The sequence below is a fragment of the Talpa europaea genome (assembly GCF_964194135.1).
Source record: "Talpa europaea genome assembly, chromosome: 11".
NCBI classification, from domain to species: Eukaryota; Metazoa; Chordata; class Mammalia; order Eulipotyphla; family Talpidae; genus Talpa; species Talpa europaea.
This window is the reverse complement of record NC_140078.1, coordinates 68,232,724-68,246,210: the sequence shown is the minus strand read 5'-3', so window position 1 is coordinate 68,246,210 and position 13,487 is coordinate 68,232,724. Positions and strand designations below refer to the sequence as shown.

The window sequence follows — 13,487 nt, the reverse complement described above, 5'->3', positions numbered from 1 at the left end:
CTTGTCAGCCTGGGTAGAGTGAAAAATGAATTCAGGAAGGCTGCAAGGGCAGGAGAGGCTATTGTCTGCCCATTTGGCAGGCACTGTGCTCAGCACATAGTAGGTGTGCCGCAAACTGGGTATTAAAGTTGATGTTGAATGACTCCCCAAATGAATGACTCAGGGGTCACAGACTCATGCTTCCAGGTAGGTTTTGGAGAGTGGTGAGGGGGCCTCTGGCCTTGAGTAGATTGCCAGGGGTACCCAACAAAGTGGGCAGCTATCCCAGTGCCAGCCAGCTATTTGTGGCATGACGCAAATCCAAACATAAGACACTGACAGCTGGGACTAGTGCTTTTCAAACACCACATTGGCCAAACTTAATGCTGTGAGAGCCCCAGGAGAATCAGGTACCCTGGCACCTCCCATGGCTGGTCCTGCCCTGCTGACCAGCTTCACCCCTTCTGTCTAAACAGCCCCGCTGCAGGACCCAACATGGCGCCCTTCCTGCGCATCGCCTTCAACTCCTATGAGCTGGGCTCCCTAGAGCCTGCAGATGAGGCAAGCCAGCCCTTCTGTGCTGTGAAGATGAAGGAGGCACTCAGCACAGGTAGGGCTGAGCCTGGGCCCTGGTGAGCCAGCAGCAACCATGGGGCTGGGAATCCGGGCCTAGGGGGAAGCACTGGAGGGGCCATGCCTTATTCCTCTAGAACACCTGAGGGATCTTTTCCTCACCCTTGTCCCTGCCCAGCACAGCTGTGGGTATATGACAACAGAAGCTACCAAGTGCTTATGGGACCTCTGCACTGGGTACTTCCCCAGCAATTCCCATGTTCCTGTCTGTGCCAGGCCCTGTATTGGCACCGAGGACACTGCCATGCTCCTGAGCTGACTTGGCTCTCCCTCCTGGGGTTCATTAGTCAGGTTGGAGAGCCTGACAACGAGTTCTGTGATAGAGCAGCCCTTAGGAAGCACTGTCTCGGACTGGAGTCAGAGAGATCTTCCTGGAAGAGGCAAACATTTCATGCCATTCTTTCTAGCTCACCCCCTTACCTGGTAACCCCCTGGCTCATCCCTTAGGTCTCAATTGAGCTGTCTCTTCCTCCAGGAAATCTTCCCTGATCCTCAGGCTGGGGCAAGCTACCCAACCATGTGGATCTAGAGCCACTTGCCTCTTCAGTCTCATCATAGCTCTGGTTTAATGTTTGTTTGAGGGCTAAATTGGTTCATGTCTCTTAAGGACAGGCACCAGATTTAATTTCTCTTTTTGCCATGTTCCTCACCTCCGATCCCTGTGGGAGCTCTCAGCCTGTGTTCGCTGGGTGAATGTGTAAGGGAAGGTGGTGAAAAGGAAGTGGGGCTGGAGGAAGAGGGTCACAGGAAGAGAGAACAGCAGGAGCGAAGTCTGGAGGTGGGACCTAGCAGGGTGTTCTAGAGGAGCCACTGCAGTTGTGTGCTCTGGAGTGAGGCGGGCTGGGAGCAGCACACAATTACGAAGGCTGAGGAACAGAGACTTGGTCTCAAGGACACTGGGGAGCCACACTGGGCCCTCAGGAGGGGAGAGATGGGCAAATTCTATCAGACTGGTGTTGTGGGAAGCCCAGAGAGGGAGGGACAGAAGGGCCCTGGCCCAACCTTGCTGCCCGGCCCCATTGCAGAGCGTGGGAAGACTCTGGTGCAGAAGAAGCCCACCATGTATCCTGAGTGGAAGTCGACCTTCGATGCCCACATCTATGAGGGCCGTGTCATCCAGATCGTGCTGATGCGGGCAGCTGAGGAGCCAATGTCCGAAGTCACAGTGGGTGTGTCTGTGCTGGCCGAGCGCTGCAAGAAGAACAACGGCAAGGCTGAATTCTGGGTGAGGGGCTCTTGAACTGTGGTCCCATGTAGGTGTGTATGTGAGTGCATGTGTGGGCAGCACAGTGAGTGAACACTGCCTCAGGCCACCAGTCCTGCTCTAGGCGCTGGTACAGCCCAGTTTCAGATGAGATTGGGCGCGTTCAGGGTGGTATGGCCGTAGACCAGCCTAGTTTCAAATCCCAACTCTGCAGTCAATCGAGCCCCAGCCTTTCTGAGCCTTTGTTTCTGAATCTGTAAAAAACCCTAGCTCTGGGTCATTTGTCTAACTGAAATGAACAACTGTACTTGAAGAGTTTATTGTAGTACCTGACACACTGGAGGTGCTAAATCAAGCTGTCTTCTTTAATGTAGCTACTTTTTCCTCCATTTAGTTCTATAAAGGTGGGTTATGTGCAATGTCAAATATTTCAGATTATATGAAGGGTAACACCAGGCACCATGTCCCCTCTCAGAGGCACATTTCATTCCCAGTTCTCTCTGGAAACTTCAGATATTCCAGGCCCAGGCTGCCATTGGGGAACAACAGTTAATGATCTTCAACAGCGAGGAGTGGGAGGAAGTAAAGACTGTGGCCCACCCATTGGCATGCTGACTCTGAACACGCCTGCGGCTGTGTCCCTAGTGCAGAGCATTCCCCACCCCCAGGGTTACCTGTGCCTCCTCCAGCCCGAGATGTGCTCGCTGGAAAAGATTCTGTAGCCAGTGGAAACTCTGGTCAGCCTCCAGTAAGGGGTGAGGGCTGGGCCAGGAGGAGAAGCTGACCCAGGACTGCACTGACCCTTGGCTAGTCAAGCAGAGATACTTACTCATTGTCTCCTAAGGGGTGATGTCTGTCACCAGGCCTGGGTCCTGGGGATGTGAGGGTCTAGTCCTCAGAACCAGCCTGAGCCATGTGAGGAGACTACATGAGCAGAGCCCCTGACATAGACAGGACATCAGCAGGGTGTGTCTGTGTGTGTGTGTGTCTCTGCATATGTGAGGGGAGAGGGAGGCTTCATTCTAAGATCTGTTAAGGGGGCAGCCAGAGGTAGGGTGGGGAGTTTCCCTTCCCACTCTGTTCCCAGGCCATATGGCCAGGCTGGGTGTGGGCTGGATCCTTTCACTTCCCCAAATGTAATAATACCCCGGGTAGGGGGGCGGGGCTCACGGGCGGGTCCCTGCTCACTCTGGGTTGACAGTTGTCTGGCTAGACTGCCAGGACTCCCTTGGCCTTGGGGGACCAACCATGGGGGCGGGTTCCCAGTGGGCCTTGGCCTGGGCCCGCCCTCATTGACCCCTACCTCTACACCCCTGTAGCTGGACTTGCAACCCCAGGCCAAGGTGTTGATGTCTGTGCAGTATTTCCTGGAAGACATAGGTAAGACCCTCCCTACCTGGGCTGGGATGTACATTTAGAGATCGGAGCCAGGATGGAAGTTTAGGGGGCCACCCTGGGAGGGATTACAGCGGGGTTGCCTTCCCAGACCCTGGAGCTTAGACTGACTTCACCACTCCATGCGCCCCAGATTGCAAGCAGTCAATTCGGGGTGAAGACGAGGCCAAGTTCCCAACAATGATCCGCCGAGGAGCCATCAAACAGGCTAAAATCCACTACATCAAGAACCATGAGTTTATCGCCACCTTCTTTGGGCAGCCCACCTTCTGTTCTGTCTGCAAAGATTTTGTTTGGTGAGATCTGGCTGTGCCCACTGAGGGTGGAGCTGGGGGCAGTGTTGGCAGTGGTGCTCCCACATCCAAGCATTTATTCCTCCTTCCATAAGCTTACCCTCTCTGGGATTTGCCTTTCAGGGGTCTCAACAAGCAAGGCTACAAATGCAGGCGTAAGTGTCCCCACCACTCAATTCATACACATGTGCCACTGGTGCCCAAGTACATTCACAGGAAAGCCTGTGTCCCTTGTGTTGGGACTGTGTGTCTGGACCAAGGACTCTTTGCTTGAGTGCACACTTGGGACATTTGCACAGCAGAGTGTATGTGTGTACAGTAGCTCTGATCAGTGAGTGCTGGGACAGGCTTGTTCCTGCTCATAAAAGCCAGTTTACATATCTCTTCCCAATTCTTTGTGTTCAGTGACATCAGTTTGGTAGCCTGAATTGGCCACAGTGGAGCCTTTACACAGAGATCAGCCAGTGCTATGGTCCAGGGCTCTTTGCCCGCACTACACATGTGCTTCTGTTCAGAGGAGTGCATATATGGGTGCACGCATATGGCATGCCTTCCTCAGCTATGGTGCGTGCATGAGGCAGTGTGGGAAGGTGGTTATGAGCTCAAGCTCTGGAGCCAGATTACTTAGATTTGATCCTAGCTTTTCCACTTCCCAGATGTACGAACTTGGGCCCTCTGTGCCTCAGTTTACTCATCTATAAAATAGGGATAATACAGTCATGGGGAAGGTCAAATGGGATAAAATATGTAAAGCTGATGTGTGACAGGCTCATGGCCGGCATTCTATTTAAGAAGGCTATTGTCATTATCTCATGTGCTGAGTATGTATGTCTAGGTGTCTTTGTGTTGGGGTGTGTCTGTGCTCATGTGTGTGACAGAGAGCTTAGGATCTTTTTGCTATCCTGGGCATGGAAGAGGGAAAGAGGGACTGGGCTCCCTGCTTCTAGTTGAGCCTTCCCTGATCTCTGCTACCTTCCAGATTGGCCTGTCTTCCCTGCCCCATCCTTTCCAAGCCCCGCCTGCTAGGGCTGGTCCAACAAGAGAAAAATCAAGCTCTGGGCCCAAGGCCTTTGTGGGGCAAGGGTGTGGGCGGTCAGGGAGAACTGTGGCTTTGTATAGAGGGCTGGACTGGGCCAGTGAGCGCCAGCTCACAGCCTCTGCCCCTCCCGGTGTCTTCCCATCCCCCTCCTGCTTTTGCCTCCTCAAGAATGCAACGCTGCCATCCATAAGAAATGCATCGACAAGATCATCGGCCGGTGCACTGGCACAGCGACCAACAGCCGGGACACCATAGTGAGGCCCTGGGCTCCAGGGATCAGGGGGGTTTGGTCAAGTGGGAGGGATTTGGGCTCTCCCCACCCCTTCCCAGGGGCGCTCGCCCTTCCTCTCTGATTTTCTTAGTCTTGTCCTCTGACTTGGCTCCTTTGGCCCCTGGATTTCCCAGCTCCCAGTGACGCTGTCTTGGGCATCTTGTAGAGAATCAGAGGCTAAAGAAGCTGGCATGTGACCCTGATTTGTAACCCTCCCTCCCACCCCCTCAGTTCCAGAAAGAACGCTTCAACATCGACATGCCGCACCGCTTCAAGGTTTACAACTACATGAGCCCCACCTTCTGTGACCACTGTGGCAGCCTGCTCTGGGGGCTGGTGAAGCAGGGATTAAAGTGTGAAGGTGCGTGCCCCTATCTTGGGATAGCTGTGAGGGTGGAAGGACCCTCCCCAGTGGTGCTCCAGGTAACTAGCACTGCCTTTCCCCCTCGCTCAGGCTTTTCATATGGTTGAAGCTGGGGTGGCTATCCCCACTGGCATGACCGGCCTTGCCATTTACCCACTCTGTGACCACTGGGCAGGTGGTCCCACCCTTCGAGCTCAGTGTGCTCAGTGTAAAATGGGGTAAGATTTAAAGTAGGACCAGGGCCTCCCTGGTGGCCTAGGGGGTTAAGTCTCAGTGCTGTTATCACTATGGCCTGAGTTCTATCCCTGGCCAGGGAGCTGACCCACATTTAGTGCAGCAGACCTCTCTTGTCTTGCCCATTGCTCCTCTTGGCAGTGTATTGCAGTGGATCTGCCTGTTCTGCTCCCCACTCTGTCTCTGGTGAATCCTCTTACCCACTGCACCTTGGCCTACATCCCAGTTCTTCTATGCAACAATTAAAGGAAAAAAAAATAGTAAAGTAGGACCCAGACTTACTGAAGGGCCTGGCAGCAGAAGGTGCTTGGCCTAAGCCCTGCCACAGGCTAGAAGGCAAGCCGCCTTCACAGACCCATCCCTTGGCCCCACACTTCACTGAGAGATGAGAAGAGATGCCCAAGGGAAAGTCACTTGTCTGGGTTGTTCCAGGCATTCTTCGAAGGGCTTAGAATTAGGCCCCATATGTTCTACTTTCCTTTTCTTCTTTATTTTTTTTTAAAGATTTATTTATTTATACATATAAGAACTGGGGTACAGTCCAGAGCTGTGGAGGGTGAGAGGACTCACCAGAGATAGAGTGGGGAACAGAACAGGCAGCCTGAAATACACTGCTGAGGGGAGCAGCGTGCGAGACAGGAGAGGTCTGCTGTGCCATGTGGGTTGCACCCTGGTCAGCTGGGGATCGAACTCATGCTGCAGAGTCTGCGGATTGCTTCATAGTGAGGTGCTTAACCCTTTGTGCCACCAGGGAGGCCCTTCTTTTCTTCTTTAAAGAATGAAAGGTTTGAGGAGCTCTCGATGTCTGCAAATCCATTGATTCATTTTTTTCAAAAGATGGAAAACCCAGTAGATCCACCAAAGCCTTTTTTTCTCCTGCTCTCTCCACCCCTCCCTGCCCTTGGGGCCTGATGGCTGTCCAGCGGTCCCTGCTGGACAGGGCCCTGATGGCCTGCCTCTCCCTCACCCCAGACTGCGGCATGAATGTGCATCACAAGTGCCAGAAGAAGGTGGCCAACCTCTGCGGCATCAACCAGAAGCTCTTGGCTGAGGCATTGAACCAAGTCACCCAGGTGGGTAGGCATGTGGGAGCCCCATATAGAGGATAGCAGGGCAGGGGGTGGGAAGTGTCTGTCAGAGTTCACACCCCCTCCTGGGGAACCACAGTAGGGAAGTTTATATCCAAAACCCCTCTTCTAGAAAATCTAGTTCAAGAATTAGGCAGCAGGGCCTACCCTGGTGGCGCAGCGGTTGAGCACTGGGTTGCGAGGCTGCCCGCAGCCTCTGCAGCACCAGTTTGATCCCCGGCCACCAGCAAGGGTCCCACAAAAAAAAAAGAAAGACAAAAGAATTAGGCAGCAGCTTATTCTCATGAGAAATGGGATATTCAAGCAGTTCTTTACTTGAGGGTGAACCTGGAGGACTGCAAGTTGGTGTAGGGGGTGGTATGGGGGGCTCGAGGGATGCCACTGAACTGTAAGGTAAATCTTAGAGTCAATGACAAATGAAGGTAACATAAATAAAAATCTTTTGATTAAATGGTTGGGAAGTTGGTAATCAATTTACGAAGCTTCCCTTTCTAATCAGTGCCTTCCAGATGATCAGGGTGTCCTGTGCTTCCAGAAGTGTGTATATGCATGTGCACTGCTTGGGAGTGGGGGTTGTCCCAGACTGTCCCCCTGGGCGTTGAGGGTAGAGTTATGGATGGTTGAAATCCTCCCCCTGGTCTGGGAGTTCTGACATTGGTGTGACCAACTGACCCCCCAACATCCTCCAGAGATCCTCCCGAAAGGAATCAGAGTCAGAGCCTGTTGGAATCTACCAGAACTTCGAGAAGAAACCAGGAATCTCTGGAGATGATGGCCCAGGTAAAGCTGGGCCCATTTACCCCCAGGAAAGTTCCCTCTCCCCACTAAGGTCCAAGACGGGACCCCATCTCCCTCTGCTGTTGAGTGAGACCTAAGAGGACGTACCTCTCCTGGAGAAGGGGGCCCCTTCTCTCTCAGCCTCCTTGCCTCAAACTCTTTGGGCCTCAAGAGAGGGGAATTGGCAGACAGAGACCTGAGTCTTAAGCACCATCTCTGCAGACAGCGCAACCTACGGCAAGATCTGGGAGGGCAGCACCAAGTGTACCATCGACAACTTCATCTTCCACAAGGTCCTGGGCAAAGGCAGCTTCGGAAAGGTGAGGGGCTGCCTGGCCCCGGGGTAGCCCCAGAGACCCGGGCCCAGGAACCCAGGGGCCCCTGCTTCCCAACTTACCTGGCTTCTTCCTGGTTGGGTGCAGAGGCTGGGAGTCAAGTGGTGGGACTATGGTACCCTGACCTTTGGCCTGACTTTCCCTTGCTTAGCATTTTCATCTACCGGCAGGTGCTACTGGCAGAGCTCAAGAACAAAAAGGAGTTCTTTGCTGTCAAGGCCCTCAAGAAGGATGTGGTTCTGATCGATGACGACGTGGAATGCACCATGGTGGAGAAGCGGGTGCTGGCGCTCGCCTGGGAGAATCCCTTTCTCACCCACCTCTACTGCACTTTCCAGACCAAGGTGCCCAGCTGCCCACTGTAATTGCCCCTCACTTCCCCAGGGCAGGGCCACGTCTTCTACTCAGGCTCTTGTCCCTCCACAACCCATTTAAGGCAAGGCTGTGTCCCCATCCTCAGTCTTTCCAGGACAGGGTCATTCTCCTTCCTCATCCTCAGGGCAGAGTTGTCCCCTGCTTCCTACTGGGGCTTGCCCCTGGTGGCCATCCTTTTGCCTCTGCTCACCACCCTCCCCAACCCAGGAACATCTGTTCTTCGTGATGGAGTTTCTCAATGGAGGGGACCTGATGTTCCACATCCAGGACAAAGGCCGCTTCGAGTTGTACCGTGCCACGTACGTGAAGGCCCTGTCATTCAGCCTTTTGTCCCTTCTTCCCTCCCTGGAGAAGCCAGCCTGGGCTACAGCTGGGGTTGGGGAGATTCAGGGTTACCTCGGCCATCCCCACCAAATGGGAACCCATGGGTGGTAGGGGGCTCTGGCTGGGAGCACAGAATGGACATGCCAGATCCTGTCCCCTCTTTGGGCCCAGGGCAGGCACCCAGGTGGTGATCCTGCATGACATAGGACCCTGGTGTGTGCGTCCCCAAGCTGAGTGTGTGAATGTACACAATGTGTACTGCAAGTACACTTCTGTCTGCTTTGGAGCTTTTCTTTCCTGATTTCCTTCTCTGGTATGGCTGCCAGTCCCCACTTGCCTAATGCAAGATATGCTTGATCAGGTCCAGGTTGTCTGTGGAGTTATTTACAGTATTTCCTGCCCCCGAGCATGGGGATGAGGGCCCAGGGAGAAGCAGAGACTGGTCAGCAGAAATCCCAGAACTCTTTTTCTTTTTTCCAGGTTTTATGCAGCCGAAATAATCTGTGGACTACAGTTCCTACACAGCAAAGGAATCATTTACAGGTGTGGGGACTGGGACCTGGGGAGTTAGAAGGGGAAGCCCCAACCCTGCCATCTCCTCCAAAAGGCTCTGGGTGGAGGCTGGCCGGCCCAGCTGTGGCCTCATCTCCACTTGGAGTCAGCCTTTAGTTGGGTACTTGCCTAAACCTCCTACTCCATTGCTAGAATTCCTTGTGGTCCCTCAGCTGAGGCTGGCATGGCTCCAAGGCTAGGAACTCACTGCCCATACTCAGTGCCATTGGTGGGAACACTGCACCGACTGGCACAGCATCTGCCTTCCTTGAAGCCATCGGAGCATCTAAGCTTCCACTCACGCCCTTCAGGGCAGTGGTGTCCCGTGCTTTCTATTGGGGCGGGGACTGGTTCCACAAATTCTCGCCTAATAAATGATGGTCCCTTCCCACAGTGGATTACTATGCATCCATTCAAAAACTGTGCCACACTCTGTTACTGATGTGGGATGATGCTGAGATTACATTGTCAAGTGGAAATCCAATCCGCGGGGCAGCACATACTGAATGTGAACATTCAGGGTCAGGATGTGATGCATGTTGTAATGTGCTTGTCCATGCCTAGAATCTCTCTGGGGCCATCAAGGTTAATAAAAGATGGACTTTGCACTCTTTACCCTTTTTAGTACTTGTTCCAAGTGCATAAATTATCTAGCCAGACAACTGACTACATAAAAACAGACATGGTCCTTGCCCTTGTGGAGTCAAGCAAATCTGAGTCCTGGGGCCACTTGGCCCGCTGACCAGCTGAGCACATTTGATGCTGAGCAGATTTAACCCCTCTGAGTGTCACTTTGGATTCAGGAAGTAAGATGGTATGTCCAGCATGGAGCACACAGTAGGTGGCTTACAGAAAGCACTTGGTTTCTGCACCTCTTTCCCTTCCTTTTCTTCACACTTGTGTCCTCCTGGGGAGATCCTAGACTTATGGTACTGAAAATGGGGCCATGGCGTGGAGAAAAGGAGGGAGGTTGGCCCTTGATGACTCCCTTTCCCATCCCCTCCCCTCAGGGATCTAAAGCTGGACAATGTCATGCTGGACCGGAACGGTCACATCAAGATCGCTGACTTTGGGATGTGCAAAGAGAACATATTTGGGGATAAGCAGGCCAGCACCTTTTGCGGCACCCCTGACTACATAGCCCCTGAGGTGAGCGGGTACCCCCTGTCCACCAGCCGGGTCGATCACCTTGTCTCAACAGGGCAGGGCCAGGGAGGCTTCCCAAGGATGGTGATGTCCAAGCCAAATCCAGGAGGACCAGGGCTCGTGCATGGGGCCCCTCTCAGCTCTGCACCCCTTCTCCTGCCCTAGATCCTGCAGGGTCTGAAGTACTCGTTCTCCGTGGACTGGTGGTCCTTTGGAGTCCTTCTCTACGAGATGCTCATTGGCCAGTCCCCCTTCCATGGGGATGATGAGGACGAACTCTTCGAGTCCATCCGTGTGGACACACCACATTATCCCCGCTGGATCACCAAGGAATCCAAGGACATTCTAGAGAAGGTTGGAGATCCAGGGGTGACTGCTGGGGCAAGGATAAGCAGACATTGGGTCTCAGGAATGCCAGGAGCTTCCTATCCCTGGAATGGCAGCCTCACTGATGTTCTAGCCCTAGCATATTGGGAGGTATTGCTTTGTTGCCTCATTCCCAGGAACTTCTCTCTCAGTACCCTACACTAGCCGGGCATGATGACAGAGTGAGGAGACAGGCCGAACCTAGGTGAAATTCTGGTCCTGTCTCCTTGTGTGCAAAATGAGAGAACCTGCCTCACAGAGTTGGCGGGAAGAAAACATAAGTATGACACTCAACTGAAGCATCACAGAAAGTTTGCTTACTGGCACAAAGTTTGCTTTCTGTGCCAACCAGAAAGCAAACACTCAATAAATGGCCAGCTATTCTCTTACTCCCTAGGCTTACCAGCAGAGTCCAGGAGGCCCTGCTCTATGGCCTTTTGTCTCAGGGGGCATGGGAGCACAGCAAGCCAGAGAGGATGCCTTTATCCCAGACTCTGTGCCACTAGACTGACCTTGACTTGCCTGGACACCCCTGGGCCCACTTGGGGTTTGCTGAGGCTCTGATTTCCCATAGCCCTCGGGTGCTAATTGGAGCTCCTGTTGGGTTGCAGCTGCTTGAAAGGGATCCAACCAAGAGGCTGGGAGTGACAGGCAGAATCAAGTCTCACTCCTTCTTCAAGACCATTAACTGGACTCTGCTGGAGAAATGTGCATTGGAGCCGCCCTTCAAACCCAAAGTGGTATGTGAGCCTGCTCCTCTGGGAACCACCCACTTACTGTGATCCCCCACCGTCTTCTGGATGTGCTCCTCTGTTGCCCTGCCTCCTCCCCACATCATTTACATGCTTTCCTTCTCTCTCTTCTCCCAGCAAACCTGCTTCCCTGACCTCCTAGCATATTCAATCACAGCCTCTGCCTTGTATGCTCACCCTTTTCCTCAGTCAGTCAGTTATTCAACAAACATTGTTAACTGTGGACCCAGCCTTTCTTTCACATACACATTCCTTAGAGTTTGGCCTATACAGGGGACTGCTTCAGGGATCAGAGTTAGGGCCTCATTTCCTTGCTCCATCTATCCACCCAATCCACTTTCCAGTAAATGTAGGAATTTCTGAGTACCTGTATGTGCAGAACGCTGTGCTGGGCTATACAGCAAAATAAGATGTTCAGTCCAGAGCTGGAGGAGCCCCAGCTAGTTGGGGAGATAAGAAACTTGCCCCCTGATGATCACTTATGATATAAAACAGCAGTATGAGAGATGTCACAAGGCCGCACATGATCTGTTGACCTTGGGAATGTCCGTCAGCAGGAGCCTGGGGTGGGTCTGAGAAGGAGCATGTGGTAAGGGAGACCAGGGCAGGCAGAGGGCAGCTGGGAGGCTTTCCAGGTAGAGGAGGGATAACACAATGGCCCAGTATCTGCAGAGGCCACTGAGGGGCTAGCAGGAGAGCAGAAACAGCCTGGACTACATGGCCTTTTCTGACCACAGTTTTCGCTCCCACTCCTATTCTTTGCTTCCCCTCTTCCATCAGGACACACTGTTCCCAGGGCTCCATATTTGTGCCTTGAGGCTGTAGCGCTTCCCTACACCAGGGATCCAAAACTTAGATGCCTCCCAGGCTGGGCACGTCATGTTTCTAGTCTCTGATTTTTGACACAAAGAGGGATAGATTGCTTTCTCTGCACTAAGAAACTCGAGGCAGGCACGATGCTCCTCAGCCTGGCAGTGGGAAGTAGTGGGGCTCGTGGCGAATTGTCTGAGGGAACTTCAACACCCAGACTGGATGTTCTAGGAAACCAACCAAAGGCTGCTCAAAACTCAGCACTTCCAGATTTCAAAAGAAGCCAAACGTCTTTATTTTTATGTCATATTACCTTATTTTTAAATATTGGCTCAAAATCCATTAAATCCCAGTGCTAGTCCAAATAATTATACCTGTGAGCCCAGTTTGACCCGTGGGCCACCAGCCTGAGACTGCTGTCTGTTACCATGTCATTGTATCCTCAGGAGACTTTTTCTTTGAGCCCAGTAGTAAATATTTTAGGCTTTGCAAGACAGGCAGTCTCAAAGCAGCTCCATATGATGTGTCTATGTATGGGTAAGGCTGTGTACTAATATAATTTCATTTAGGGACACAAATTCCAATTTCATTTAATTTTTATATATCATGAAATATTATTCTCCTTTTGCTCTTTTCCTAAACATTAAAAATGTAAAAGTCTTATATCTAAGTCTCATAGGAAAATAAGATAAAAATGTGAAAGTCATTCTTAGTTTATGGGACCTACAAAAACCAGGTAGCCAGTAGGCTTTGACCCATGAGCTATGGATGCCAGAAACCTCCCCAGGAAGATGCCCACCTTTCCTTTCAAGCCCAGAGTTGCCTGCCCATTTTATTCACCTCCTTGGGGTAACAGCATTGGGCTTCTAGCTGGGGCTGCTCTCAGTCTGTAGGGAGAGGGTCCATGTTCTGCTCTTACTAAGGACAGTGGCTCTGACCCCACCCACCCCAACAGGCATTCTGGTCCTGGGGGCAGGTCCCTGGAAACTCAGGAACCTTCTCAGGAAGGCCATCCCTTAAGTTCACTCACTCACCCCTGCCCTCTGCCCACAGAAGTCCCCTGGAGACTACAGCAACTTCGACCAGGACTTCCTGAATGAGAAGCCACGCCTTTCCTACAGCGACAAGAACCTCATTGACTCCATGGACCAAACAGCATTTACTGGCTTCTCCTTTGTGAACCCCAATTTTGAGGGGCTCCTGGAAAAGTGAGGTAGCCAGACATGCCCTCCAACCTACGCTAACCAGAGAGCCTGGGCCAGCCAGCATGGACATGACCTGCCCACCTACCTGGGGCAGAGCAGGCTGGGCGCCCCCTTCATTGATACCTGCCCACCCTCAATGATAAGCAACTGAGTGACTATAGTGATTTCTGCTGCTGCCCCTCCCTTACCCCCCAGAGGACTCTCGGCTCTTGTCTGGTTGGGCTTTTATGGTACTTCCTCTGTGAACTGTGTGTGAATTTCCTTTTCCTCTGTTCTCAGAGAGAAATTGTAAATCCTGTGTTTCATTACTTGAATGTAGTTATCTATTGAAAAAAATATATGTAT

At 52.4% G+C, this 13,487-nt stretch overlaps 1 protein-coding gene across 2 annotated transcripts; it reads left to right on the top strand.

Moving 5' to 3' along the window:
- Positions 1-376: 376 nt before the first annotated feature.
- PRKCD (protein kinase C delta) lies at positions 377-13,149 on the top strand (the record flags this gene model as incomplete). 2 transcript variants are annotated; one of them, XM_084246736.1, is made up of 17 exons in its annotated part: positions 377-589; positions 1,638-1,837; positions 3,136-3,196; positions 3,345-3,507; positions 3,628-3,659; positions 4,712-4,797; positions 5,046-5,175; positions 6,385-6,485; positions 7,190-7,280; positions 7,500-7,597; positions 7,783-7,956; positions 8,195-8,286; positions 8,792-8,854; positions 9,874-10,012; positions 10,175-10,363; positions 10,987-11,115; positions 12,991-13,149. In XM_084246736.1, the coding sequence occupies exons 1-17, from the start codon at positions 475-477 to the stop codon at positions 13,147-13,149; spliced, it is 2,022 nt and encodes a 673-aa protein (XP_084102862.1). In that variant the 5' UTR covers positions 377-474. The 2 variants fall into 2 exon arrangements, with proteins under 2 accessions (XP_084102862.1, XP_084102861.1); XM_084246735.1 differs by having other exon boundaries at positions 6,385-6,497.
- Positions 13,150-13,487: the final 338 nt, after the last annotated feature.